The sequence below is a fragment of the Diachasmimorpha longicaudata genome, chromosome 15 (genome assembly GCF_034640455.1).
Source record: "Diachasmimorpha longicaudata isolate KC_UGA_2023 chromosome 15, iyDiaLong2, whole genome shotgun sequence".
NCBI lineage: Eukaryota > Metazoa > Arthropoda > Insecta > Hymenoptera > Braconidae > Diachasmimorpha > Diachasmimorpha longicaudata.
The window spans coordinates 4796569-4824178 of record NC_087239.1 but is presented as its reverse complement, the minus strand read 5'-3'; the positions used below and the strand labels follow the sequence as shown (position 1 = coordinate 4824178).

Genomic DNA, 27610 nt, shown 5'->3' with positions numbered 1-27610 from the left:
GGACGCTTGATGGAGACGAGCTTTCATGGAGCTGGGGGGTTATTGATAGACGAGATTTTTCCGAGTTGATGGCTCTTCAGGTCGATTTTTTTTTTAACCTGAGCTTGCAGTTTAAAAAATTGATTCTACATCGAATGCAATTTATCGCGCCCCGAGTGAAGTACCTCTTCAATTAATGAAACATAAATTAATAAAATTAATGGAAAATTTCCGGAGACACTAACGATTTTGGGGGAAAATGGACACTTGACAGAGACGAGCTTTCATGAAGCTCCGAGCTTATTGATACCCGAGATTTTTCGGGGTTGAATCGCTCTTCAAATCATTTTTTCAAAATTGAACCTGAGCTTTAGTTCAAAAAATTATTTCTCCACCGAACCCAATTTGTCGGGTCCTAAAACCCTCGACCAACTTAATTGAAAAACCCCTAATCAATTAATAACCCCTAGACCCCAATAATTAATAAATTAAAAATGTCAGTAACTTAAAATTCACCCCTATCGTCAGCGACAAAAGTCAACAATTCCGCTGCAGTCGTTGCAAAAAAAAATTCTTCAACATCCACCGAACCGACTCGTCCGTATCCCTTACATAACAACAATCCGTACCCCCGGACGATTTGAGAACCCCCGGGTTTAAAGCTTACCACTTATCGAGCGCGTAGTTGGTATGATAATGTAATAAAATAAATGGATGCCACTTCCCCCGCGATACACCCTCTTCCACATCCTCCCACCCTCCAATTTTCCCTCTGTCTCCGTTCATCTCCGTCGACCTGTCCCTCCCCCCCCCCCACCCGCCCATCCCTCCTCGCCCCTCTCGCCGCCCTTTTAACCCCCATATCCTATCGCTGGAAATACGAGAATTGAGAAGGTAGAAGGGAAAATCGGGGTAGCTCACCTCGAAAGCGAAATACAACAAGTCCCGGCGCCATTGCTGGGTCACCCTTCAACGGGAGTTTTGTTGTCGGCCGAATAGTGGGGAGAATCAAGCCCCCAACTAGGCTCTGGGAGGGGGAGGTGGGGTGCTTTGACAATTTTCCATCCCTCTTGTTCTCACTCTAGTTCCCGATGATGCTCGCTCGGTGCCAGGGCACAACAAGTCGAAAACTCCGCCCACGTACCGCAAAACCGAGTCAATACTAGCCGAGCAACCCCACTGGTTGGGGCAAGGGATAGGGGGAAGGGGGTGGCTCACCCTCCGCTCGTCGATGATGCCCCCGCTTCATCAACCACTGCATCGAAATTCGTTACCGACGGGGTGCACGAGTTCATAGGTTGATTCCCTCGAGGATGCGTTTTAATGAGACGATGGGGTGGGGGGGCTCTCGATGGGAGGGGGGAGAGAATTTTTTTGGGAAAATTGACGGTACGAAAATGGAAAAATATCGCAGCATCGGGCGGGGGAAAGGTTCGAGTGGATTTTCTTAATATTTTTTTTATTGGGATTTTTCTTAATGAGAAAGTTCTTTTAATGAATATTGTCAAGGTCGTAAATTGTGGTGGGGAAATTTTAGGGGTAAGTGGATGGGTGGAGGAGGGTTAATATCGATGCAGACGTTATCAATCATCAAAAGAAAATTTAAATCTCCTGATGGAAAGTTTTGTTCCGACCAATCAATATCGCCAATAAAATTCTCCCCCGACGGGTGCACCAAAGAAAAAAAAAAATCCACAATCGAATGTACATTAAGGACATTTAACTCCCGGGTGGTTTTGACAAGTTGAGCATACCCCGGTAAATCTCGTTCAACTTCGGTGTAATTTATAAGCGCTGAGTGTACCGCAGGGAGTGAGTCCTTGCCATGTGGTAGAGTGCCACGAGGGTCGGAGTCAGGGATTACTTGGTAATAAATAAATATGTACGAGCGTATAACCACTACGAGGGGGATGAATTTTCGCGTGTAAGACCCACTCGGGTTTGATTTCACTCCTGGAATTCCAGTCCGACGGGTTTAATCCCGGGGATTCTCCGGCCATTGTGACATTTAGCCCATTAGAATGTTGATTCTAGGGGGTGAATCAATAGTTGGGGGGTCGAAGAAGGGGGTGAATGAACAAACAGTTGCTTTTTTACTTGGTATATCTCGTTTTAATACAATTAATTAAATAGCGTAATCGTAACATGATGAATCACTTGAATCGTTCAACTCCTGACGATACATTCACATCTACAACGACGTTATCACAACACGAATTATTTGTAACGTCGATGTGGTAATCACATGGCGATATATGTCGACGTTTTCGATTTCTACGACATGAATAAATTCAGGGGTGAGGGGATAGAAAAATTTAATAAATTTAATGTTCTCCATTTCACCCCTGAATTAATCTGTAATAAATAAATACACTGATATACATGACATCTCAACCTCTCCATAACTATCAGTAATTGTCATGCATTCGTTATTGCATTATCAAAGTAATTAGTGACCTTACACATCTAGGATTAACATTTCACTATTTTACATGGTTATTAAATTATTCCGTTGAGAGGCCGACATAATTCATTTATAATTCTCCATATTATTTTTAGATTAATATCTTCAGTAGCGTTTAGGCCCCAGCTCAACACAACTACGCGGTAAAACATTAAACGTCTCCGTTTTCATGAAATCACGTGTGAGAGAAGAATTCCTAGAAACCCTGGAGAATGAAATTCTCCAGTTTCCTGGGAAATATCTTCCCTCAGGTGTCCATTCGTTCGTGAATAACAAATCAATTCTTGTACATATCACACAGGACTTTCTCCATGGGAGTGTTACCAATTGTCCTATGGAAGTAGATTAATTCCACCCGAGCTGCTGGAACTGTTCTCAACAAGGGCAGCATCAGCAGGAGTCTTCCAAATCTTGCAGGGCTGGCTGGCTGCTGGGTCCGTGCGTGCTGGCCCAGCATCACCTGGGCCTGGTCCTGGAGATTCTCGATTTGACTGGAGTCTTTCAGGCCCCGAGTCTCTGCGAATGAACAGGAGTTTGAGAAAGGGTCGGTCAGGTCCTCCAGTCATCAAGGTACAGACATTATTTTTTTTAACAAAAAGCTGATGTTTCGCAACCCTTAATGGTTTTAAAAAATATGGGGTTGAGGGTTGATGGAGGGAGACATTTTTTTTGGGCAGGTGATGAGGAAATTTAATGAAAAGTGAGGAATTACCTGGTCTGAAGAGGACGATAGCCTTCATACAAGCAAACTCAGCTGGATCGACCATAACAGCTTTGTATCTCTGAAGTGTATCATGCAGGTGTCGAACATCGGCAGCCACTTGACTAGGTTTACCCCCATTTGGTGTGTGCATTCCAGAATGTGGATGAGAGTGTGGTGAGAGGGTGAGTGCTGTAAGCTCAGCAGCGCTGAAGAGTGGAGACGACTCGAGTGGAAGACACCATTGCACTGCGTTGAGGAGAAAGAGCTCGGACCACGCCTCCTCGAGCAGAATCACTTGATCGCGAAACGGTAAACTTGCGAATGACGGGAGATTCTTGGCCCATTTAACAGCCATGAAGAGGAGACGAGCACTGGTCTCGTACACCGTTTCAGCACTCGCTGGGGAGTACAATGAGGGCATCACGGGGGGCAATTGGGGGCACAAATTTCGCTGCGGTGTTAAGGGCTCCTCGTTTGTCACGTCTATACTGTCTTCTGATGCATTCCCTGTGGCGAAATATGAATAGGAAGAGGTTGAGGTTTATTTCGGTTTGAGGCGCTACAGGAGAGAAAAATTCTTTAAAAATTACATTCTATATTTTTTCCAGAAGTTTCAGTGAACAAGTGGGTATTGATCTGTCAATTATACCGAATATTATTTTAATTGGCAGTTTAGGGGAGGGACGTGTCATTTTACAAGAATTTTTCCCCTCTTTTCCTGGTCAAAATAATATTTGGTAAAAATTACAGTGCAGTCAGGCCTTTTTTTAGTGAACCTTCAGGAAAAAATCCAAAAAGTTACGGAACGTTCAGTGAAAAAAATTACGTAACTGTACCGTAATTTTTACTGAATATTGATTTGACTAGAAAAATACAGAACATGCGAGTAATTTTTTCAAGAATTTTTCTCTCTCTGTATTCCATTAGTTTTTCCACTGGATTTTTTAAAATAAAAAGAGAATAGAAATAGGGATACAACAATAAATAATTCCATCATACCATCCTCCACGTCCTGTCGTGGTGGTGAAGAGGTGCTGGTCGTATTAGGGGTGGGTTGCATCGCGGGAAGTGGCATAGGGGCGGCATACCGTGCCATAGCCAGAGAAACCGGTGGCCTGCAACAAAAAAATAAATCCCAACCCCAAAGATTAAAAAAACTCCCCCGAATCATCATCAACTTCACTCAACTCCCGCATTTTGTTTCAAGTTTTATCGCGTCAATCTACATGTTGCGCCAGTCCAACCCCTTTTGTACCCCTCTTTTTACCGGAAAATCTGACCTCGCGACGCGTACCCCCGTCAAATGCAGTCCCCCTGTGCCCCGAGTGCCCCTGTGACTGAACCGAAGAGAGCCACCACCGAAGGTTAGCCAACAGCATCAAAATTGCAACGTGCAGCATAAACCAGGACATGCGGCGACCTTGGCGATCGAAGCCACCACCGCCGGCCGCCGTGTGTTCCCCGGCGATGAGAACGCCATCGGACTACCAGAGCTTTGCCACGTGCTACATGGAGCTCTGCAGACAGCAAAAGCTCCGACCACTGCCCATCATCTGCGTGACTCTTCCTCACAGCTTAGACTTCACAACAGATCGTGTGAAGATGGACGACTGGGGGCCGATTTTGCACTCGCTCTCGCTGGACCGTACGCTGAAGTCGGTGAGTGTGAGAAGCCGATACCAGTGCCGTCATCCCCTGGACGAAGTCACCTCAGCGGACAAGGCAAGAGCGATTGGCAAGGCCCCAGTTGTCCTGACGCGCTACCTCCTGGAGTGGCTGTCCCACAGCGTCGCCCAGTGCGTGAGGAATTCACCAGCGCTGACCTGCCTGGAGCTGGAAGGTGTTCCACTGCCGGACGACTGCCTGGCAGCCCTGTGCGTGGGCCTGACCGCCACCGAAAGCCTTCAGCACCTGTCCCTGAAGCGGTGCTACATCGGGGACAGCAGCTGTGCCCTCGTGTGCCGTACCATCGCCGATGTTCACAGCATCAGATCCCTGAACCTCAGCCAGTGCGACCTCAGCAGCTACTGTGGGCCTGCGCTGGCGTCGGCCTTGTGCAAGCAGAAGCTCCTCCTTTATCACGACACGTGGAAGGACTCCCTCAGGTACAGGGAGCCCGATGTGGACGCCATGCCGGGCTTGAGGAGACTGACTCTCAACGACAATCCGCGCTTGGGGGATTCAGCTGTGGCTGAGGTAATCGACGCCATTCAGGACAGCCTCTGGCTGAAGGCCCTGGATCTCCAGCACTGCGGACTGACTGACGCCATCGGCAGCGATATCCTCCAGCTCCTCGAGCAGAACACGACACTGGAAGTGGTGGATCTTCGGGGAAATGGGAACCTAAGTGATGATATCGTTGGAGAAGTGTTCAAGCGGCTCGAGTTCAACAACACCGGGTGCAGATTGGAGTACAGGTACTTCAAGGTTCGACAGAAGGACAGCAGAGCTGTTTCCGCGGGCGACAGACGGAAGAAGATGGAAGGGAATACGACGTTGAACAGACCGAAGAGTGCGGTGACGAGGAACAAGCGATTTTGCCAGGTGAATCCTCCAGGAAAGTCTCCAGCAGTGGCTCTGGCAGCTAAAAGAACGAAGCTCAAGCCACCGATTCCCCACTTCCCCGTGCAGAATGGCAAGGTGAGGACTGTGGGTGTTGAAGCAAAGGTCATCGTACCAGCGAAACCGGTTCTTCACCTGGACCTCCAGACGCAGATAAAATCGACGATTGATGAGGTTGAAGGAACGACGATTGAAGACGAGAGTGAGGGATACCGAGAGGAGACGAAGGAGCAGCTGGAGGAGCTACTGGAGCACTTGGCGAAGACGGACGACTCCGAGGAGAAGCTGACGCATAACATGAAGCAGGTGGAGGCTCAGCTGATGGAGGAGAAGGCCCGACGAGAAGTCGCGGAGATGAAGCTGCGACTGATGCGGCGGGATCTGGAGGATCTCGAGAGCTCCCTCAAAGCTAAGGAGATCGCGACCCGGGGGTATCTGCTGATAAGCCAGAAGTCCGTTGATGAAATTGCCAGGTCGTTCGAGGAGCTGCTGAAGATGCTGGAGGACAGGACAGAGCGGAGCTCCAGCTGGAGGGAAAAAGACAATCAGGCGAGGGAAGTGTTGAAGCGAAAGGTGACCCTGCTCCTCCGTAAGACCAAATCGGAGAAACTAGAGAGGAGCATTCTGGAGCTGGAGTCCCCGACGAAGGGGGTCAAGTCCACTGGTGACATCAGCACGACGACTCTGCCTGCTCCCTCGCAGCTGGAGAAACGCGTTGGAGACACTGGTGAGGGATCACTGATGGAGGACAACTGGACACGTCTGGCGATCACCAAATCGTCAATCTCCCCTTACGAACGAGCCAGGACGCTGTTCAAGCAGATCGTCAATGGCGATGTCCTCCTGAATCTCCAAAATCGAGCCAACTAGTCGCGGTTATTCCGTGAAAAAAAATGGAGGAACGCGAAATTCCTGGGTGAGGGCCCTCAGGTGAACACTCTCCGGTGCATCATCAGTGATATATGTAAGATTTATAATTGTTTATACGGAATTGTTAACGTACGTGGAGCACAGGCGATAATAAAAAGGGGGAATATTTTTTTTAAAACTACGGTGGCATTTATCGGGTTGGAATTATTATCGGAAATATTTATCGTGTTGGGAGACACTTTGCCAAGACCTGGTGATACTATGCCTCTATGACACTATTGATTATGGAGTTATTTCCAGTCCGCAAAGCGTTACTTGAAGTGTCTCCAACGGTCAAGTGGTCAAAGGTAATTTTTCATGATAGATCATGCTCGACGTGGCGTGGTATCGCGGTGTGTACGTGTTGTGGGCTCGCGATGTTGAAGATAACGATAAGCCAAGATCAAACGTGGTAACGGCGTCCTTTCTGGTGTGCCGTCGCCTCTTCACCTATTCTCAGCCGCAGATTGTTTTTTTTATAAATAACGTGTGGGCTTTTGTATTTTTACGCTTAACCCATAAAGCAATGGGTCGTTATTGTGGGGAGGACTGGGCTGGGGCTCCAGTTGTCCAGGAGGTGGGGCAGGGGACTTGGGTTGTACCAGGATTTTCTCTGTTAATGTTCATTTGATTGATCTCGGTGAGCGTTTTTCCCAGGTCTGCTGGCCTTGAAGAAGATTTTGATGGGGTAAAAAATTGGTAAATTGGACCACTCACCCAAAAACTCCAACGGCAACAGCAGCTTCTCTCAACGCCCTCTCCTGGTCCATCTCCACCAAAGCCTCGGGTCTAATTGTCGCTGTGTTCCTGGGCTGTCTCTCGTTCTGCACAGCTGCAAATGAACCAGCCAAAATTCCTTTTTATCAGACTAATTCTTTCATGTCCAATGGTCAATGTACTAGTTGACAATTGAAAATACAATAACTGTGGTGCATTAATAGGGAGTGATGTAACGATTGGGTGAACTAATTATCATTTGTCGATTGGAGTTGTGACGGGGGTCGAGACATCGTGGACACTATCAGCAGCAGTTCAATCAATTATTCTCATCCCTTATTTCTATATTCCTCAATTTTATTTGATATAGTTATATCAGACTGGCCTGCAGCTGACAGCGAGGCTAACGTGAACTCCTCGTTTTGTATCTGACGCATTAGGTAACTCGGTGCTATTATGGCAGAGATATTGTTCTGATACCCTTCAGAAACGGAGGAAAACGGTGAATGGTAATCATCAGGGTGTGTAATGGGTGCAAGAGTTCAATTTATCGCTTTATTCGGTATCAAAAGATTACTCGGAATTTTTTGAAGAGAAAAAAAATTAATTTTGTGGCCAGAATTTACCTGAAATTCTGGGGCTGTTTCATATGGGGAGAAGAATATGACAATTTTTATTGTGTCGACGTCAACTAGAGGTCGGAGAAAAATTACTGTGTCGCCTACACCGAGAGAAAAATTGTTTAAAAATTACTGGCCGTAATCCGCTAGTCAAAACAATATTCGGTAAAAATTACGAGAAAATTACGAACTTTTTTAGTAAATTTTCAGGAAAATATGGAATGTTCTGTGAAAAAATGCGGAATTGTTCTCTAATTTTTACTGAATACGATTCTGACTGACAAATTACGGAATAGAAACGGAATTTTTTAATAATTTTTCTGTTCCTGCGCATGACGGAATAGTTTGTACCCTCAATCACCTATAATACGAGAATCAATCAACTCCGGTCTATCTGTACTCCCGCAGTCTCGTCCTCTCCATAAATATATCCGACGTGCAAAGGGGGAAAGAGTGCCGTGTTTTCGATTCAACTCTTAATACTTCTACCCAACGGTTTGCCGCACCTGCTCTTACAATTCTCGTTCTTTTCTCTCTTCCCGTCTAACTTTCTTATTACCAAACTTGATGTCGTAAAACAGAAAATTGGATGTACATCGGTCTTATCTTCCTATTTCCAGGCCGACAATTCCCCCCAACTTCTCCCCCATTTTTTTATTCCGAAATTTTCGAGAGATTTCGGGAATTCAATTGGGGAATTTTTTCATTCCCCAAAAATAAATGTGACAATTAAAAAATGTAACTCGCCTCCACTTGTGACGTGCTGAGCGACCTAACAGCTCTCTCCCCCCAAGTACTTTCATATTTTTAACATCAACTCCTTTAACCACTCTTTCTCTCTAATTTACCCCATTACACCCCCATCGTTCCCCGAAAAAAAAAGGGAAAAAGATAAACGTCGGCTGTGTCACTCTCATTTGCATGAACCCAGCGGGCGGTAATTGATGCAACAGTACTTTCAGAAAGAAAGGGAAGCGAAAAAAAAAAAATAATGTCCAACGCTTCTTCCCCGAGAGGAGGACGCGCCCCTTCATGCCCACTCTAGTTTTCATCCACCTCCTGTATACGTTTATTTCCTCCAATTAACCCTTCAGGCGTCGGGACACGCGACCATTCGCTAACGACCGCAGTGTTTACGAAGCGAATAGCGCGTCATGAGAGACATACGAGAGAGTAGTAACGCAAATTCATCCCTCGAACCCCCTCACCCCTCCGCAGTATCCCTTTTGCATAGCAACTTTACCCGAGGAACGATTACCGCGTATGTATCACACGTTGGCGAAGCGGTGAACCGCATCAAGGGACAACGGATGAGCGGATATGTGCGGTACACTTGTGGGATTTTGTATCCGCACGACCATCATCAGGAACAAAAGTGCAGAGATGATTGAATGACGCAAATGAAGTTGGTGAGGGGGCGGAGGGGAAGATGTGTCGGTGAAAAATTAGAGTTGGATAAGAGAATCGGGGAGAACTTGCTGGAATATAGGGGGAGAAAAATTGTTTGATAATTAGGTGGATGATTCGTAATTAGCGGGTTGAAACAATATTTGGTAAAAATTACGGAAGAGTTGCGCAGTTTTGCAGGGAAGTTTCAAAAAAGTCCAGGATTTTGTGGTAAAAATATGGAACGTTTTGTGAAAAATAGTTTAAGGCACGTGATTTTTCAAGAATTTTTCATTTAATTGAGATAATATTTGAATTCTATTATAATTATTTTGATGTCTATAACTCAAGAGTTAAATGAAATTTAAATATTTCATAACCATTGTTTTTCTATCCTATTTTTTAACAACATAAATATTGTAAATATGGATTGTTTTTTCCTAATAACAAAATTTAGTTAAACACAAAAAAAAACCGAAGGGTACACTGGGACCCTGCCCTACCGACCGGCTCTCCGATAGGGTTTTTCCCTGGTTTCCCTCGACCCTGGTATAAATGCAGTGCATCAGGAAAAAAGTCGGTCCCACGGCCTCCCCGGGGAAGGGGATGGAAGCAGGCAAAAGCCATTGACAGAAGTCGACGTAAAACAAAAAAGTTTTGCAACATCAAAGCAAATATCGAATAAAAAAATATACAAATACCCCAACATAATTATATTCCACTCAAAGTCTCCCCCAAGGAAATCATCATAATTACCATCTTTGTTCATCCCCATCTGCATACACTTCTTGAGACGACACGCTTGGCACTGATTCCGGTGGGCCTTATCTACAATGCACCTGCCAGTTCCCGCTTGACATCTGAAATCAAATGAAAATTACTCACACAACGAATTTACTGGGGAAGTGCACGTTCCACCGCATTATCATCGAAAAATCACTGGAGTGTGTGTGTGTGTGTATGTGTGTTGCAAGAAATGGCGTTAAATTCAATTTGCCCTCACTGTTGAGAGACTAATTTTGTTATCCTTTACGGAAGAGAGCGGAAGCGAGGGTCACGTAGACTCTTTCGCCTCTTCGTCGTCCCCTGGTCCTCCCCATAATCCTCGAAAAATCCTTACAGCGCGGGTATTCCCGGCGCTTCGCAGAAGACACCCTCCAGGACCTAATTCCCTCCCTAATTCTTCCCACAATAACATCCGCAATTTTTCCAATATTTTCCGGAAAATTTCGGGAATTTTTCGGGATTAAAACCCGCGCAATTCCGTCGATTATCGTCTCCGCGATTTTCCCGACGAATATGACCCCCTTAACACCCTCATCCTCCCCTCACCCTCCACCGCGAGTTGATCAGGACGTTCGAATTGACATTGAATTAAAAAAAAATCTTAAAAAAATTATGTATATTTTTTTATCGGTTCAATTGAGGTAATAAATATCTTGCAAAATAATCCCGTATTTTTGTAGTTAGTGCAATTGCTAAATACGTCAGTCACGTAGCTGAGAAATGAGGGGTTAAAAAATGACACTGGAATTATCTTGTCCTGGGGCCAGTGAACGAGCGTCAACGCACGCACACAGCCACCAGTATCCACGGGGTAACGTGAAGAGGGTGCGTGTCGTGCCAGCAGGGGTCGCACAAATTGATTTGCGTTCACACCCCAATGGAGCATTGGGTGAGTGAGAGAGAGAGGTATACATTGTGCCAGGGTGTGTAACGTCCACGCTCGTGTGCGCGCACTCCTCGTTTCATTCAATACGTATTCACCCTTCAGAACCACATCATACATTTATTTACGCATTTCGGTCTCTATATTTCCCCTCCCCTTAACCATTGCTACTGGCATTGTTTGCTTTATCGAGTTACGCCTTGAATAATCGGAAGCATCTGACGACGATCATGTTGACTTTAAAATCAGAGTTATCAATGTGTTATTCAATGAAAAAAATTGTTATCAATTTTCCATTGGAACAATCGATGAAGGGATCCAACATTCTGAACAGCACTGAAGTTAACATTTCAAAATGTTTATCAAAAATTTATTTATCGTTGGATTAAATACGTTTTGGTATGATTTTTATTTCTGTTGTTCTCCTATTTGCAATTGAGATTGGAAAATATTTTTGGGGTGGAAAGCCTGGGGTATGGGGTATGCTCGGTTTTCTTGGGCCCAGACGAAGGTACGCGAGTAGAGAAAGACAAAATTCTGGTGAAATTATAGTGGACTTAACTACAATATAAAAGTTAAAGGTCTGCCATTTTTTATTTGAATTTAAATGAAAAATTGCTAGAAATCTTTTAAAAAATTTTATCTACGTCAGTTTATTTGATTGGGTAATGTTCCGGTAATTCATTACGATTAGTTAACGATATCCAGGATGTCGTATCCCTTACTGTCCCTTAAAATACTTCCTCTCAAAAAAAAAAAATCGAACATTCAATAAAAGAAGTAAAAAATTGATTCACAACTAATCTAATCATCCGAAACTACCGCACATCCAATAAACAGAATAAATATTATAAATATAATAATGTATAATAATAAATATAATTGCCTCCAACCAATACTTCAACTATCCCATTTCATCCAATCAAATTACGATGCGATAATAGTTTTTTGCTCTGTGGGAATTCTGTAGGACAGGATCGAAACAACTAAAATAAAAAAAAGATAAATCGATAACCGACAGGTTTAATTGCATCTGCTCGATCTTCGGGATACGCCCGTGTGAATCCTCTGTGTCCCCGGTAATCCAGCGATTGTGGGCGCGCGTCGGGACGCATCTGTCGTGGCGGTATAGTATACGACCTCTTCCCCTTGCGATCCCATCGAGGAAGTAATTGGTTATCTGTGCGAAGGCCTCTTCAGTCTTTACCGTATTACGGGGCCATCTGACAGCGATGTTTCACTTAAAGGACCTCTGGGAATTTTTTTTATCCGAAATCTATTTCACCCATAAATCCCTGTACTCAAGGATTTTTCTAAACGGAACAAAAAAAAACATGATATCACTTACTAATCACGTTTATCCACCGAAAAACCCTCTAATTCAATAAAAAAAAATCAATTTCCCGAAACCATTTGTTAACAAAACAAAAACAATTTTGTCTCGTAAAAAAATGTATTTTATTTGAAATGAAGTAAATCCTCAATCAAATTCAAATAAAATTAATTCAATCGTCTCAACTGAAAATTAAAACCTCGACTCCCTCTTTATTGTACCATTAGTCCAGTTTTTACTCCATTCACCGGGTCAATAGTTCGTGTACATATCCCTGATCTCCTCCACCGGGAATATTAAAGAAAGTCGAATCGTATGCGTGAAGAGCAGTCCGAGCAAGTGATTCCAGTTGAGAGGGATACGATGGAGATGGATCGTCAATTCCCCAATGGGATATCGTCTGTTCAGGCAGCAGTAATAGTCCAACAGTTGAGTATAGCCCGGGCTTTGGGGGGCGGGGGGAGTCCCAGAAATTATGCTGAACCACCGTTGCCCCCGGGCTTTATTGTTGACGGTATTAAGGATGAGCCCACTTGGTCCTGGACCACATGGCACTGTACAGCTATAACTTTCAACGCGTCGGGAGATACATACACGTCCTCGAGTGAAGGAGCCCCTGGTGGTTATCGTGAGCCAAATGTTTGCTCGGTTGTGCTGTGTTGCTGTTGAGGATTACAAAAAAGAAACACCAAACTGACGAGTAATTTGATGGATTGGATGGTGAGACAAGTGGCGGTGGGGGGAGGGGGGTAATGCCATGATGATAAAATCGTTTAGAATATTTCACGGTTGTTGAGCTCAGTGGCGAGCCCCTGGTGGGATTATCCGGGGAATAATTATGTGAATATAGCGAGCAGTCGGAATTATTCCAGGAAAGAATGCGATTCGATAATTTATGGAGTCGTCTCCTCTTCCGTGGAGAGAAATATTTTATAAAATTTTTTTTTATCAACTGCATGCGATTGTCACCCCTAATGACACCCCCCTGAGGCACTCGGACCCCCCCGGATGCTCTTCCGCACGCCTCCAATCCCTGATTCCCATGTCGTTGAACGGATTTGCTTGGAATATCGAGGGGAAAGAGACGGAACTCACCGGTAGATGAGCTTTCTCCGGACGCTTCTCTTGAAGAATCCGCTGCAGCCGTTGCAAGCGAGGATGCCGTAGTGCTTTCCCGAGCTGGTGTCCCCGCAGACGACGCATATGAGGCCCAGACTACGGGGTTTGCTGCTGTGCTGGGGCTGTTGCTGCTGCTGCTGATGGGACTGGGTGAGCTGCTGCTGCTGCTGGACGTGCTGCTGCTGGACCTGGAGGAGGTGGGAGTGGCCGTTGCCCAGGGCGGTCAGGTACGGTGATCGGGCCATGGGGAAGTCCGTCGGCATTCCTCGGCAGAGAGGCACCGGACACTCCTGCACTGAACGAGAGGCGTAGGGGTCGTGACTCGAGGCCGAGTTCGTTGTTCCCATGGGGCTGTAACGCTCGGGAAGACCTGGTGATATCACACTGGATTCCGCTGAATCTGAAATAATTAGTTGAGTTCAGTACATGGATTTGTTCATATGACGTCGCTGCGACCATCGTGACCCGCGGAATTCCTGTGAATTCTCGTGATATTTTACGTTCCATCAAAACTATTTTTCGTTCCTTGAAAAGTCGAATATTCGCTTTGATTTTCCAGATTTTTTCTATTAATTTTTTTTTTAATTAATTGTTTTAGTCATTTTTTATATTTTAGATAATGTCCCAGTCCATCTGCTTATTTTTATTTATGGGAGATCGTCGGTGTTTGCTTATCCGACGGTCTGACGTACGACTCATGGAATTGCGAGGTAAAAAGATGAGAACAAAAATAAACATTGATCGATTGTTGTACCTATCGGTATCATATGCCAGACTTTACACAAATGTCGTCTGATACGGATGAGACTGTAAATGACCTGTGTTGCAAAATTGAAACATAAGACGAAAAACAATTGGCGGGAAAATTTTGTCTTTTGAGAGTAAATTATTACCGATTCGTATGTTGTGATCCATAACAGTGGATTTCTCGATTGGGATAGGTAATGCGTCATGAGGATTTGTAATATCAATAATATTCGGGCAAACAGTTCTCGCGGTGGTTTTATTCTCGTGAATATTCAAACATTTTCTGGATTTTCCGGAAAATTAAGACAGCGAATGTTGGGATGTTTTCCTCGCTCCAGCAAAACTTTTTTGAAACCTCATTTCTCGATGTAAATGCTGTTTGCCTTGGAGTCAAGCAGCGAAATCCCTCTGGTGCCCTGTAGATCTCCGGAGGGAAATGGAAAACAGATGAAAAAAATGATCCGTCTTTCCTCCCCCAGAAAACATCGCGAAAGCAATCGGTTGGGAAATTCCGAGTGTCTCAGCCCTTGGAATTAAGCTGTACTTACTATTCATGTCCACAATTGATGAAATTAAATGATAAGATTGAAAGTTTCGTTCAGAAGTGTGTAATCATTATTCTCCAAGGATCTGTGCGAATCAAGTCCAATCAAATTTCGCCAAATACGTGGCCCTGCATTTATGTATGTATTTCCCTTCCCCTTGTGGTGTTCAACCCTCTTGACATAGAAAAACGATTTCTGGGATTAGTTTAGGAGACTGTCTCCATTTAATTTCATCTCTTTGACAATTTAGACTCCCGAAAAAATCCATAAATTAGTCTGAAGGGTCTTTGTTTATGCAACAATCACGATAAATAATATATAATAATCTACAATGATAATAAATAATTTATTATGTCAAGAGATCGTCTCGCAATTGAAATTTATTTTTTATCAATTTATTCGTATAATGATTTATCAATTGACGCGATCAATTAATGTGGTCGTGGCACGGGAGGGGAGGGAGTTTAGCGATCATCAGCATCACCCCCGCAATATCCGGGTGCGAGCAGTCACCGAAATGTGATTTTCGTACGATCGAGGGGGTCGTCGACACTAAATTACTTCTCGACTACTCGCTCACACCACTTACTTTATTAGTCATGCCCTTCATCAGGGTTTTGATTCGAGGGGGTTTTACTTATCCCACCAAAGATACCCCCCAATTTACCATCACTACGCAAAAAATTATAATTAACGATTCATATTGTAATTAACCATTAACGACTCGATTTCATCAAGAAAAATTAAAAAAATTCTGTTCCTCCAATTTCCTGTCACTTCGATCGTGGAATAAACAAATTCCACCCCCAGATAAAAAATCGAGACGAATGTGCGATGTAAAGTTGCAGGCGAGCAATATCTCCGGGAAATTTACTCGAACACACCCCCAAAGTATCGGAGTAACGTTTCAGAAGGCATACGCTGCAATGATCCCATAATACCGGGGGCGCAGGTGGCACTCGGCAGCCCCGCACCATCCACCAGCATTGATATGCTAATGAAATTTGACGCCCTTACCAGTGCGAGGGTTGAAAATACGGGTGCGTTCTTCACTCTGCATTTTTTTTTTATTACCCTCACCCCCGCCCCTCTTTCGTAGTTTAACTCTGTCATTGCATTCCGCTCACCGCCCAGTCGAGATTTGATTACCCTAATGGCCTGATACTCCTGGCCCTCCAAACCACCCTCCGCTGTATCCCGTAATTTTCCGACGACGTTTTCATTGTTTTGATGTTCCCAACTTGATATTCGTGTGGATTTTCACCGGGAAATTGTTCAACTCTTCTGCGATTTCAATGCAGCGATAAAGGAAGTGTCAAAATCAATTGAATATTTTCTATTAAACTTATTGAGAATTTATTTTGTTTGAAGTTTTCACCCCCATTTCATTGAACTCGCGGGGACAGGGGTGCCCGTGCGTTCAACCGATTCCCTTTTCTCTCGCCGTAATTTTGAAGGGAATTTTTGCCGAAATTTGTGAAGAATAATTGGCTCGGTGACATGCTTATCATTTTACTCATTACTGCTATTATTATATCCTCAAACAATCACTGTTGGGCTTTAAACAGCACGCGCATTACACGTAGGTACCTCACACGTTATCTGTCGTATTATTCCAACAGGTGTGGAAATCGTTTATTTGTCGCTCCTGCTTTTATTAATTTGTTAGTTTGACATTGCCACGTAGCCTTGGAGATTTATCGTGTATCGAAACAAAATATAAACTGGATGCATGAGTAATTGTCGATACCGGTAATTTTTTAATTCTTGACTGTTCGCGCAGTACATTTTTTAATATTAAAGGAAATAAGAATGATCGATCGCGTCTGGACCGATGATTTTTTTAATTAATTAATTAACTGAGCTGATTAATTTAAAAAATATGATAGTCACTAGATTAATCGGGACATGAGACTCATTCGCATCAATTTTTCGTGAACATAATGAGACAAAAAGCAAAGGGTTTTTAATTAAATTCAATATTATTAACGATCAATGAAAATTCGTCTGATTTTGTAATTATTTTGATTGTCAGGCGGCGGGAAATATTTTTTGTTGTATATTTTATTTATTTTGCTTGGAATATTTAACTCCACGATTTAATAAATTTTGAATATGAAAAAAAACTCACCATGACGAACGCTCAGCGGACTCGGACTCCGGGGATGTTCCGACCCGGACTCATTCTGCGACGGCTGCCTCTGCATCGGGCCCTCCGCAGCCCCCAGCGTAGCGGTCCCATTCATCTCCACTCACAAATCAAACCAATCAGCCGTCCAGTCCCCGCACCCCAGGACCCACCAACAGTCCCAACCAATCCGTATTTCACTGAACAAGTTCCTGAGTTCTACCGGCACCAGAGAATCACTTCTCTCGACGGAATTATCCACTCGATTCACTCAAATCTCGTTCATCACCCCTCGTCATTCGGCCCACCCTGACACCTGTCACCCACCGAGTAACAACAATTCCCGCAATTAATCAATCGATCCGTCAATTACCGCGACAACTGATGCCGTCGATCCGGCAAAATTAATTTTAATTAAATCTTTAATCACCGGAGAATTGGCCGTCGGTTTCTCTCGGTCACCTCTCGTCCCGCACTCGTTTTCCGTTGTAACACGTTCGGGGGATATCCAAACGGAGCTTTGGCAGTTCAAGTAGAACAAGCACCCGGGTATTGCAGACAGCGTCACCCGATTGGTCGGACTGTACTTTTGAAGGCGGGATCAGGAGGCAACGGGAGAAAAACAACAAAACTGGGGATACGAGGATTTAACCTATAGCCGCTATGTTTGACGCGGCGTCGCCGCGCAGGCGTCGCGACGGATCTGATACCCCTCACCCCGGAATGACGCGGGGGGATGAGCCCCCCCCCCCATCGGATGATTTTATTATCGGGGTGTCTGACGGAGACGGAGTGCGGTGCTGCACTATCTGCTGGGGGGACTCGTGGTTCCAGTGAAAACGGGACAATTGTTGATCGTTGGCGAGCAAGAGGATGGCCAGGGTTGGGGCGACTAGTGGGGAGGATTTTTTAATTTGGCGGGAAGCCGTGCACGGGGTGGGGGGAGGAGCGATGAGGGAAATTAAGGGATTTAACGTTTTATGAGTGATTTTTTCAGGCGGAAAATCTCTTCGTTAATCTCATTAATTTTTACATTAATTGACTTTCAAGTTCATTATTAATTTTTCTCTCTATTTCATACCTTTCATTTTGAACACAACTGTCAGCCGAAGGGGTAATTAATGATATTAATTGATGGTTAACCCTCAGACGAATTTCCCTTCGTTCAGAACTATTTAAAAATCCCAAAAATTTGAATTTCCAACCCCCAATTGTACCCACCTCTCCCCAATTAACAAACCCACCCCACCCCGCCGAAAACATTAAATACACCCTCCTCCTCCCTCATTTATCCGCTAAAAAGGGGTTGCAAACGCGAAGGATTCGACTCCGTAATTAATTATTCCATCGAACTCCCGACTCCTGAAGTGTTCGTCGGCTGTCGCCACTGGGAGCCCCGGTGTGCACCGTAATCAGTTTTCCGAGAGTCCCCGGGTAAGATCGCACCCCCCACCGACGAATGAGAGAGCGCAAGGGGGTTGCGGGGTGGCTGAGGATGAAAGAGGGCTTTGACTCTGTGCGTCCGCCATGCTGGATTTGCCGTGGTGTTTGTGAGAGAACGCGAGGAGTCGTATTCCACCCTCCGCACGGCTCGGGGGGGGTGGAAACGTCAGGGGGTGGCTGTGCCTATATTCTCAATATCTCACCCCCTCCCCCTCGCCCCTTCTCCGGGCGCTATTACATGACTAGACCACGCCCATCGCGCACAAAGACCAGCCAATCGTAGGGCAACGTCGTGACACTGTCGTCCACCAATAGGATTACCCTCTGACACGGTCTTTCGTTTGTCACCAATTGCACAAGCCAAACTTGTGAATGTTTCGCCTCGACGACTATCTCTCAGGATCCCAACTCCAGAGGGGCGGGTAGGGGGAGGGGGGGGGGGGGAAGAGGGTAAATGCTGTCTATTATCCGGGGATGAAATTCTCTTTTTGAGAATTTATAACGAGCAGAGAATTTTCAATTCATGAATTAGAATTTTTTTTTTTTTATTGATAATCTACCCCTCGAAAGGGACAATTATTTTTGCAATTTATTGGATTTGTATTTTTTTTTTGTCTTGAATATTGTCGGGAGGGAGAGAATATTTTGAGAATGACATAACTTATTGTCCTGTCATTTACACCAACAGCATTGAACAATCCCCTCTTGATAATCTGTACACGTATTCAGTTACATCATTCGATCGTCACAAATTTTCAAAAAGGAACAGTTGAACGAATATAATTCACTGGATATCGGTCCCATTACTCGATTCCATTGAATAGCGAACCGCCAATATTCTTGTCAACAAGCGTTGAGAGCTCATTGAAAACACTTTCCACGTCCAGTTCAGCGTTAACGGTGAAAAGAGTCTTTCGATAATGTTTGAGAAGGGCTCGATTCTTCCGGAGAAATAATTTTATTCGTCTCTCGATTGTCGCCTGATTGTCGTCCCTCCGTCCTGACGTAATCGCACGGCCTAAGAGTCGTTCTTTCAGGAGACTCTCGTCAGCTTTTAAGTAGATTACCAAGTCTGGTGGGCGAATGGCCCTTTCGAAGAGCCTCGCTTGGGACTTTTCACGGGGATAACCGTCCAGGATGAAGCCCCTCGTGTAGTTCAGGGAAGTAATCATTTTTTCTTTTATCAAGTCCAGGACCAGCTCCACTGGAATCAACTCGCCTCGTCCCATCATCTTGTCGATCATCAGTCCTCGTTCGGTGGGCCTCGCCGCCTCCACCCGGAGGAGTTCACCGCTCGATATGTGAATATAATCGTATTTACGCGCCAGACGTTCGCACTGAGTTCCTGGAATTTTTTATAAAATTTTCGCGCTCATTAAAAAATATTTTTGTTCATAAACTCAGATAAATTGTCGAACAGAAACATCTCATCGATTGTATAACTGAATTTTCCATTTTTTGTCGACGTAAAAGTAACAGAAATTTAAGATAAATCTCACCCCCAATATTTCATTAATTATTTCTGTAATTAATTCTAATGAATTTGCCTACCATGTGGCAGCCAAAACGTAGAATAAATCATTTCACCCTCGCTATTCTCGCCGACAGGATGGAGCTCACCTTTGCCGGCTCCTGGTCCTCCCAGGACGAAAATAATCGGGAGCGTCGAGCTCCTCAAAGGATTGTCATCCACCCCAGAGTTGGGGGGTTTTAGTGGACCCAAACGATTGCCCATCGTCAACCACTATTTTCCTCAATTAATCAACAAATCCCCTCGACGAATACTCAATGAATGCATCAGCAATTGCCAAAAACAAAGGTGCATCGAGATGACAAAGTAATATCGGTAACTTACCATTAAATTCGATCCAGGTCTGACCACAGAATGACTTTTCCACTTGAACAATAATTGCTGGTAGCATTTTATTACCCTCAGTAATTGAATGTCGTGTATAAACAATTATTAATTCATATTTAACATAAACAATAACAATAGATTGAAGCAGAGTTCACGGTGTAGATATAAATAAAAAGATAATGGAGCTAGATTAACTAATTTTCTACAACTATTCACTGAATTTCTTGACGGAAAAAGATCTATTAAATTTTGGATGAAAATAATTAAATAACGTCCGTCAAAATGGCGTTTTGAATTCATTCATTTTCAATAATATAGGGGATAGTCGGGTGAAATCGAACCAATTCGATCGTTATTAACTTGAGTAATTCGATTTCACGCGGTAGCTTCCAATTGAAGGCCTTCGATTTTACCCCACCCTCCCCTAGTAATCAATAATTTTTTGATAATTACATCTCGACGTCCCGCATGATACGTATAAAAAATTCAGTACATTTTCTAGTGACAGACGAAACTCGCTGTACAAATTACTATAAAACAACCCTATAGTCGTGAAAAATGTATTTATAATAATTAAATTTACACAGATATTTTCACTTTCTTCCTTCTCTTGTTTTTCTTCTTGTCGTGGTGAAGTTCCTGCTTTTTCGTTATGCATATTCTACAGTACCAGTCGTCCTCGTCGGCTGGGGGCACTTGCATTCCCACACAAACCCTGGAGAATTAAATGAAGAAGAAATTAACGAAAGGACGAGGAAAAAATTTTTCTTAAAAATATCGTTTGCATACCAGTGATACCAGGCATCACAATCGTCACATCCAATCATGGGGGTTCCATCATCCTGATTGCCACAGGCTGGGCAAATCCACACTTGGTGGCCTGTGTTATCGACGATTGTTGCAACTGGACGATCAAGTGGGACTGCAGGTCCATGTTCTTTAAATTCTTCTTTCTTCTCTGCTTTTATTTCTGCATAAAACAAAAATATCGATTGATTTGTCACTTCGTATTTTTTTTTTCATTTTTTCCCAAACACAAATAAAAATAATTCTTACTTGGGATTTTTGGCTTCGGAGGTCTCGTCACTAAGGCCGAAATTTTTGCTAATTCTGGACTAGATTCTCTCTTGACAATGTCTTCAGGCTTTTTCAGAAGCGGCTTAATCGTTCTGCAATAAAAAAAAATTAGTTAGAAGAAATTGACTCATCGGTGGGGGATTTTTCACTGGAAGATACTCACATCTTCTTCATGGATGGATTGTCAGGGGTCGGGGGCCTTGGCGAGGATTTACCGAGCTTCAGGGTCAGCTTAGGAACACTCTCGCTCTCCTTCTCTTTCTCCTTTTCCTTTTCCTCTTTCTCCTTTCGTTTATCCCTTTTCTCCTTCTTCTCCCTGATTTTCTCCAGCTTCTCCTTCTTCTCTTTGTTCTTCTCCAATTTCTCCTTGTGCTTGTCTTTCTTATCTTTTTTCTTCTTTATCTTATCCTTCTTATCAATTTTGTGTTTTTTCGGCTTCTGAAAATATTATGTAAGTTGGAATTGATAAATTTTTACATCTAAAAACCCCAAACCTCTCCAATAAAGGCAAAACAAAGGGTATTATTATTACCTTATCAATTTTCTCAATTTTCTCCACCTTCTCCACCTTCATCGGCACCGGTGGATGGCTGGGTCCTGCAGGAGGAAAGGCATCATACCTCGGTGGAATAATTTTCATGTTGGTAGATGGTAAGAATGGTGGTCGTGGCACGGGCAAGTGCTGGAGAATCGGTTGTGCAGGAGGCATACCTCGTCCGATTGGTAGTGGAAATCTTGCGAACATTGGCGACAGGCTATGTGGTATGAGTCCAGGACCTGGTGGAATAAGTGGACCAGTGGGAATGAGCCCAGGTGCTGCCGGGAACGACGGAAAGTATGGAAAACTCGGTGGTATCGCCCTGTCTTTTGGAAAACAAGTCTCCAGTGCTTCTGGAGTCTTCGGCCTCCCCAGGACCTCCTCGTTAATATCATGCACCATTTTACTCTGGGAAAATATCAGGAACAAACTGGTTAAAACATTCAGTTCAATCGGAGGAATACGACGATTTCTCCACAATATTACTTTTCAAGTAAACGATCATTCGTCGATTGGTTTTTTTAATGAGTGATAATGAGTGATTAGGTGAGTGAATGTATTGAATGCTGCAGTCGTCATCTATACTTTCATTTATTAGAAAAATATTACGTATTTTGAACATTATTCCGCTAAATCTAATAAATAAATAATTCTGTCAAGTTAATGTTTCAGTTGTGTTCTAAAACTATTAAAATTGACAGTCTATTTTTGAAACGAAATCAAAACCTTACGCTAACAACACGATTTATCATAATTAATGAAAGCCGATGGAGTTATCTTTTATCAGTAATAATGCTGATGGACTTATGATAATGATACTGTTGTTAGTACAATTTTGTTGGTTGTGCTGATGTGCTGACATGTGGGGTAATACTGCTGGGATACAGCTGGGATAGTCTTCCTCTGGGAGAAAGCAGTGGAGTGGTAGAATGAGTCAAAAATCTTGACATTTTCACGGCTTCGAGTATCAATTGTGGGGCTAGATATTGAGAAAAATGTTTCGTTTTGGTATTTTACAATTAAATTAATGGATTGATTTCGAAACTGGAAAAACTCGAAGTTTATGACTAATACAACACACCTCATCCTTTCCCCAAAGTAATGAATCCAATAATTAAACAATTAACTATTGAATTCATTAATAATGATATCATAACTGTACCTTTTGTGGGCTCTCTTTGGGCCCAGGTCCCTTCGAGTTATCTTTTTTCTTACTCCCTTTCTCTTTCCTCTTTTTCTTAGTCTCCACAGGAGGCCCAGGCACATTCAGCTCAGGTGTCTTGGGAGTGCTGGGCGTTCCTGGTGGGGACATATCATCAAACATGTAGACATCAGTATTGGGACTCCTGAGATCCATTATATCACTGTCCCCATGTCCATGAACATCTGGTGTGTGAGGCACCTTCTTCTCCTCCCTCCTGGCATCGCTCTCACGATGTTTATCCCCAACTTCATCGATGACAAGCCCTAGTGAATTATCCCTGAGTTCATCCTTGTGCTTGTGATGATCTACAACGTCCCCCTTGTCGTCCCTAGGCTTCGATATCTTTTTAAAAATATTGAGCTTCTGCTTGTCATGCTCTGAAGGCAATTTATCAACATTCTCCTCCTTCTTCTCGGGTAGATTCATTGAAAGTCTTGACTCCTTGTCTCCTTTTCCCTTGGGTGTGCTGGACTTGGAGATTTTCATCGGTGAATCCTCCTTTTGGGCTGAAGCTACTGGGGTCGGACTGGTCGATGGTGAGAATGTCTTTCCACCCCCGGGCTTCAGGGGCTTCAGTTTTGCTGTCTCCTTCATGCCCACCAGCTTCTTCACCTTGGGCTCAGTAATCTTGTCGGCTTTGAACAAATCCTCCTGCTTTCTGCTCTTCTTCTTGTTCTCCTTGTCTAGCTTCTTGTCCTCGAGAGTTTTCTTCACGACTTTCTTCACCTTCTTCTCAGTCTTCAATTCTGGGGGGACCATGGGATAGGTCGCGGGTGGGGGAGAATCCGCTCGTGCCTGGACTGGGGTTCTCGGTTCCGGGAGTTTTCCCTCGCGTGCGGGGGAGAGGAAGCCCGATGTGGTCATCATGACACTGTGAATTTCTCGTAAGGGACGACTCTCGCTGTCTCCCCTCGTACGCTTTCCTAGCCCCGGACTGTCGGATACTGGCTCCCCAGGACGTTTAAATATCACCTCTGGGGATGGAGTCAGCCCTGACGTTTCAGATCCCGGTGACATCGTCGACCTGTCTAGGGGAGAGTCCGGACGGATCTCTGGCTCTTTATCGGAGGCCATCTCCTCGTCTGGGTGCATTGCTGGGAGGTGCTCGTGGATGTGGACGGGACGAGTCACGACTTCTCTACTTCCTGGCTTGAGGAAGTTCAGGTGATTCTCTTGGGGTAATGGGTAATGTGGGACCACCACTGCACATGGGATTGAGTCTACATTCCTTACGTACTCCGCTAGCTGCTCGATATCGATACTCATGTGCTGGAACGCCAAACCCAGGTCGTCAAGGTTTACCTCCGTCCTCCCCACTGGAATTTCGGAGATTTTCAGCGTCATGTGGTGAGGGAATTTCGGGGGATTTCATTCTACCTTGGGGGATGTGACAGAAGGTCAGACGAATTGGAAAGAATTGAGAACCGGTTAATATAACCTCAAAAAAGTTGATTGTTTCTGACTTTTTTATGTTCATGGTATTAGGGAGCATCCAAGAACAGTAAATTTCATTCATTTACATTCGTGAATGATAAATAACATAAATAAGTGGTTAGTTTTATCACTCACATGTCTCTGAATATCCATGAGATAGTCTGTAAACCCTGAGGAAGTACTCCTGCATGAGATCAACCATGAACTCCAGAGGTGTTGAGTTTATCGAGTGCCAGCCGATGGTCTGGCATATCTGAGCCACAACAACTCGTAATATTCCTCGAGTGTAGTCCGACATTTTGCAATAAATCCCCGAAAATGTCAAATCAACTGAAAAAGGTCGAGGAAAACAGGAGAGTGAGGTTATGTTCGTGACTGACAAAACAACTGGCCTCCCCTGCATCGATATTATGACCTCACAGGGGCTTCAATTACTCCACTTACCTCATGAAAAACCATCGAACAACAATGCAGATCATTTGCTTATCAGAATAATCACACTAAAACTACAACTAGAATATTCAATGCGCTGAATGGACTTGTGCACAAATCAGTGACCCCTCTGCACAAGCTTCCATTGATTTCCACATTTTAACTGAGTATTTTCAACAATTGAACTAGCGTTTCTCGGTTCTAAGCCACAGTCTGTATGTTAACAATAATTTTATTGAGTAATTTGGCGGTGAGAGTGATTCGTTTGTGTTTATGGGTCTCGACATTTCAACGGCCGCAGCAGCCAACAGCCGAACTGCAATGGCTGCGTTCGATTATCGGATACGATCGACCTTTGGGTGAGTTCTCCGACACCACCAACGCGTTTAATGACGAGAACACCATGGAAAAGAGAATGCCCTTCTGCTGCCTCCTATTTTAGTTTGGCAAAATTCCCTGATTCTGTTTTACTTTACATGTGTGATTACAATGTTGACCAGCAAATGGAGAAAATATTTAACACGTTGCTAAGGATCAGCAGTTAGTATTACTGAAACGACGAAGTGACATCAGGAAGTGAGTGAACCTCCAAAACAACAATTTTTGTTCCACGAAAGAACTCACCAGGATATTTCATTCAATTTTGAAGATTGGACACAGTTTTGAATTGGAATTGTTCCTGGAAATGAGTCTGTCACCCCCAGACCTGTTGAAGCTGCTGCGTCTCCTCGACGACGAGAATGCCGACACTCCCCTGGAGACCCTTGCCAAGCAGCTCCACCAGGACTTTCCCTCCGAGGACCGTTTCAAGGTTGGCCTGACCCTGGTGCTGCTCCTTCAACAGATTGACCTGCTTCCTAACCCCTCTCAGAGACTGATAGCCATAACCCTACTCTACCACCTGTACCAGAACGAGGCCTTCGCCTCGACGCCGTTCGCCAGTGTCTTCAACCAGATCTTGAAGCCGATGGAGACCACCGGCTCTGATAAATCAAGTCAGTCAAGTCAGCCATCGATACTGTCCCAGTACGAGACCAAGTTCCTTGCCAGTCTGCTAGGGTTTAATCCAACGGAGACCCTCAAACGCACCCCCAGGAAGATTATCGATAGCTTGCACTTCTCCCCGGCGACGCTCCACAGTGACGCACTGACGAAACTCCAGTTGCAGTTGGCAGAGCAACAGTCGGAATTTCCAGCGGTCAGCAAATGTGGAAATCCGATTATTTTACCGGACTCCGAGGTCTCCAAGAAGGAGAGTGATAAGAATACGAAAAGAGAGGTAAGGATCAGGGAGGTGGTGGGGTTTTCCAACGCCTCCAGGTGCCAATGAAGCTCTCACGGGGAACGAAACAATCCAAATAATTTTTTTTTGGGATTTTAATTCGAAAAATCATTAAACTCGTTCATTCACACATTAGATACAGTTTTTTAATTAATTTTGTTATGACAATTTTATTCTCAGCGTCTCAAAAAAAAATCTTACCATCACCTTCACTCATTCTCCAGGTGATCGAGACCCTGATCTCCGGAGACCCGCCCCTCTGCAGTCAAAACTATTTCCCTGAATTCCTGAGACTGGCGCCTCCTCTGTACAACAGCTCGAGTGGCCTCCCCTGGATGGACGTCACCGAGCCCTCCCAATTCACAGTGGAGTACGACACAACCATGTGCATATCCAACAGTGCAGGTGCTGAAGCTCGCAGATTAATGGGAAAAGCCTTCAAAAACGTCCTAACCCTCCAGCAACAGCAGCACCTAGTCACTGAACTCGAGAAAGACCCCAAACTAGTCTATTCCATCGGTCTGACCCCCCTGAAGCTCCCTGATCTCGTCGAGAATAATCCCCTGATCGCCATCGAAGTGCTCCTCAAACTCATGCAGTCTAGTCAGATAACCGAGTACTTCAGTGTTCTTGTCAATATGGAAATGTCCCTGCACTCCATGGAAGTCGTCAATCGTCTCACGACAACTGTCGATCTTCCCACGGAGTTTGTCCACCTCTACATCAGCAACTGCATCTCCACTTGTGAAACTATCAAGGACAGGTACATGCAGAATCGACTGGTGAGGTTGGTCTGCGTGTTCCTCCAGTCGTTGATCAGAAATAAGATTATCAATGTACAGGAGCTCTTCATCGAGGTGCAGGCATTCTGCATTGAGTTCAGTAGGATCAGGGAAGCTGCTGCCCTATTCAGGCTGCTCAAGCAGCTGGAATCAGGGGACGTGGCGGGGCTCAACACCTCGACGAAGAAGAATATCGATATTTGTTAGGAGTACTGGTATCTGAGGAAGCAGGAGAGGGCAGTTGTCTGAGGTTATTGTGCCCTTTATCGCTGGATTTGTGGACATTGTGTGACTAAAGATATCATTGCATGGATTGTTAGGATTTTTTTATGATGTCAGGTGCAAAACAATTCGTCAAATCTTCGAGTTAACAACGGATGAAGTGTTTTAGTCAGCAATTGATTTCGTGAAGCATGACCTGAACTTATTCTGGATCTTTATAAATATGAAATATATGAAATAATAATCATTGTATATAAAATCAAATTATGGCTTTTTTCTGTGCCTTGCTGGTGAAATGGAGGAGAAATACAATTTTAATGGAATCCCTATGGAATTGTCGAATGAATTCACTCAACGATGCAGGAAACCCCCAATCCATTATTAAAATTCGATCCAGGTTATGTTTTCGTGTTGCAGCCAGATATCAATCATCCCCCGACCCTAATCAGCTCCAAGT

General features: G+C 44.2%; 5 protein-coding genes across 11 annotated transcripts; 2 read left to right on the top strand and 3 right to left on the bottom strand.

The window, feature by feature from the left end:
- Positions 1-2081: 2081 nt before the first annotated feature.
- Positions 2082-17739, bottom strand: LOC135169443 (photoreceptor-specific nuclear receptor-like). 3 transcript variants are annotated; one of them, XM_064134478.1, is made up of 7 exons: positions 16885-17739; positions 13438-13861; positions 10097-10200; positions 7335-7473; positions 4146-4261; positions 3156-3653; positions 2082-2959 (listed from the first exon to the last, which is right to left on the bottom strand). In XM_064134478.1, exons 1-7 carry the CDS (start codon positions 16997-16999, stop codon positions 2721-2723), a joined length of 1635 nt encoding a protein of 544 aa, XP_063990548.1. In that variant the 5' UTR covers positions 17000-17739; the 3' UTR covers positions 2082-2720. The 3 variants fall into 3 exon arrangements, with proteins under 3 accessions (XP_063990548.1, XP_063990549.1, XP_063990550.1); XM_064134479.1 differs by having other exon boundaries at positions 7335-7449; XM_064134480.1 differs by lacking the exon at positions 16885-17739 and adding an exon at positions 14355-14572.
- LOC135169442 (centrosomal protein of 78 kDa) lies at positions 4319-7470 on the top strand. The gene is made up of 2 exons (XM_064134477.1): positions 4319-6672; positions 7275-7470. The coding sequence occupies exon 1, from the start codon at positions 4557-4559 to the stop codon at positions 6576-6578; it is 2022 nt and encodes a 673-aa protein (XP_063990547.1). The 5' UTR covers positions 4319-4556; the 3' UTR covers positions 6579-6672; positions 7275-7470.
- A 1041-nt stretch (positions 17740-18780) lies between the features above and the next one.
- On the bottom strand, positions 18781-20107 carry LOC135169430 (adenylate kinase isoenzyme 1-like). Of its 2 annotated transcripts, none has more exons than XM_064134460.1 (2): positions 19876-20107; positions 18781-19669 (listed from the first exon to the last, which is right to left on the bottom strand). In XM_064134460.1, exons 1-2 carry the CDS (start codon positions 20057-20059, stop codon positions 19128-19130), a joined length of 726 nt encoding a protein of 241 aa, XP_063990530.1. In that variant the 5' UTR covers positions 20060-20107; the 3' UTR covers positions 18781-19127. The 2 variants fall into 2 exon arrangements, with proteins under 2 accessions (XP_063990530.1, XP_063990531.1); XM_064134461.1 differs by having other exon boundaries at positions 19945-20107.
- Positions 20108-20233: 126 nt separating this feature from the next.
- Positions 20234-25161, bottom strand: LOC135169417 (transcription initiation factor TFIID subunit 3). Of its 3 annotated transcripts, XM_064134433.1 has the most exons (8): positions 24880-25161; positions 24571-24765; positions 22960-24317; positions 21792-22205; positions 21423-21697; positions 21239-21351; positions 20972-21152; positions 20234-20897 (listed from the first exon to the last, which is right to left on the bottom strand). In XM_064134433.1, the coding sequence occupies exons 2-8, from the start codon at positions 24731-24733 to the stop codon at positions 20762-20764; spliced, it is 2640 nt and encodes an 879-aa protein (XP_063990503.1). In that variant the 5' UTR covers positions 24734-24765; positions 24880-25161; the 3' UTR covers positions 20234-20761. The 3 variants fall into 3 exon arrangements, with proteins under 3 accessions (XP_063990503.1, XP_063990505.1, XP_063990504.1); XM_064134435.1 differs by lacking the exon at positions 24880-25161 and having other exon boundaries at positions 22960-24374; positions 24571-24711; XM_064134434.1 differs by lacking the exon at positions 24880-25161 and having other exon boundaries at positions 22960-24378; positions 24571-24691.
- Positions 25162-25251: 90 nt separating this feature from the next.
- LOC135169423 (CCR4-NOT transcription complex subunit 11) lies at positions 25252-27487 on the top strand. Of its 2 annotated transcripts, XM_064134445.1 has the most exons (3): positions 25252-25443; positions 25517-26146; positions 26374-27487. In XM_064134445.1, exons 2-3 carry the CDS (start codon positions 25553-25555, stop codon positions 27136-27138), a joined length of 1359 nt encoding a protein of 452 aa, XP_063990515.1. In that variant the 5' UTR covers positions 25252-25443; positions 25517-25552; the 3' UTR covers positions 27139-27487. The 2 variants fall into 2 exon arrangements, with proteins under 2 accessions (XP_063990515.1, XP_063990514.1); XM_064134444.1 differs by having other exon boundaries at positions 25252-26146.
- Positions 27488-27610: the final 123 nt, after the last annotated feature.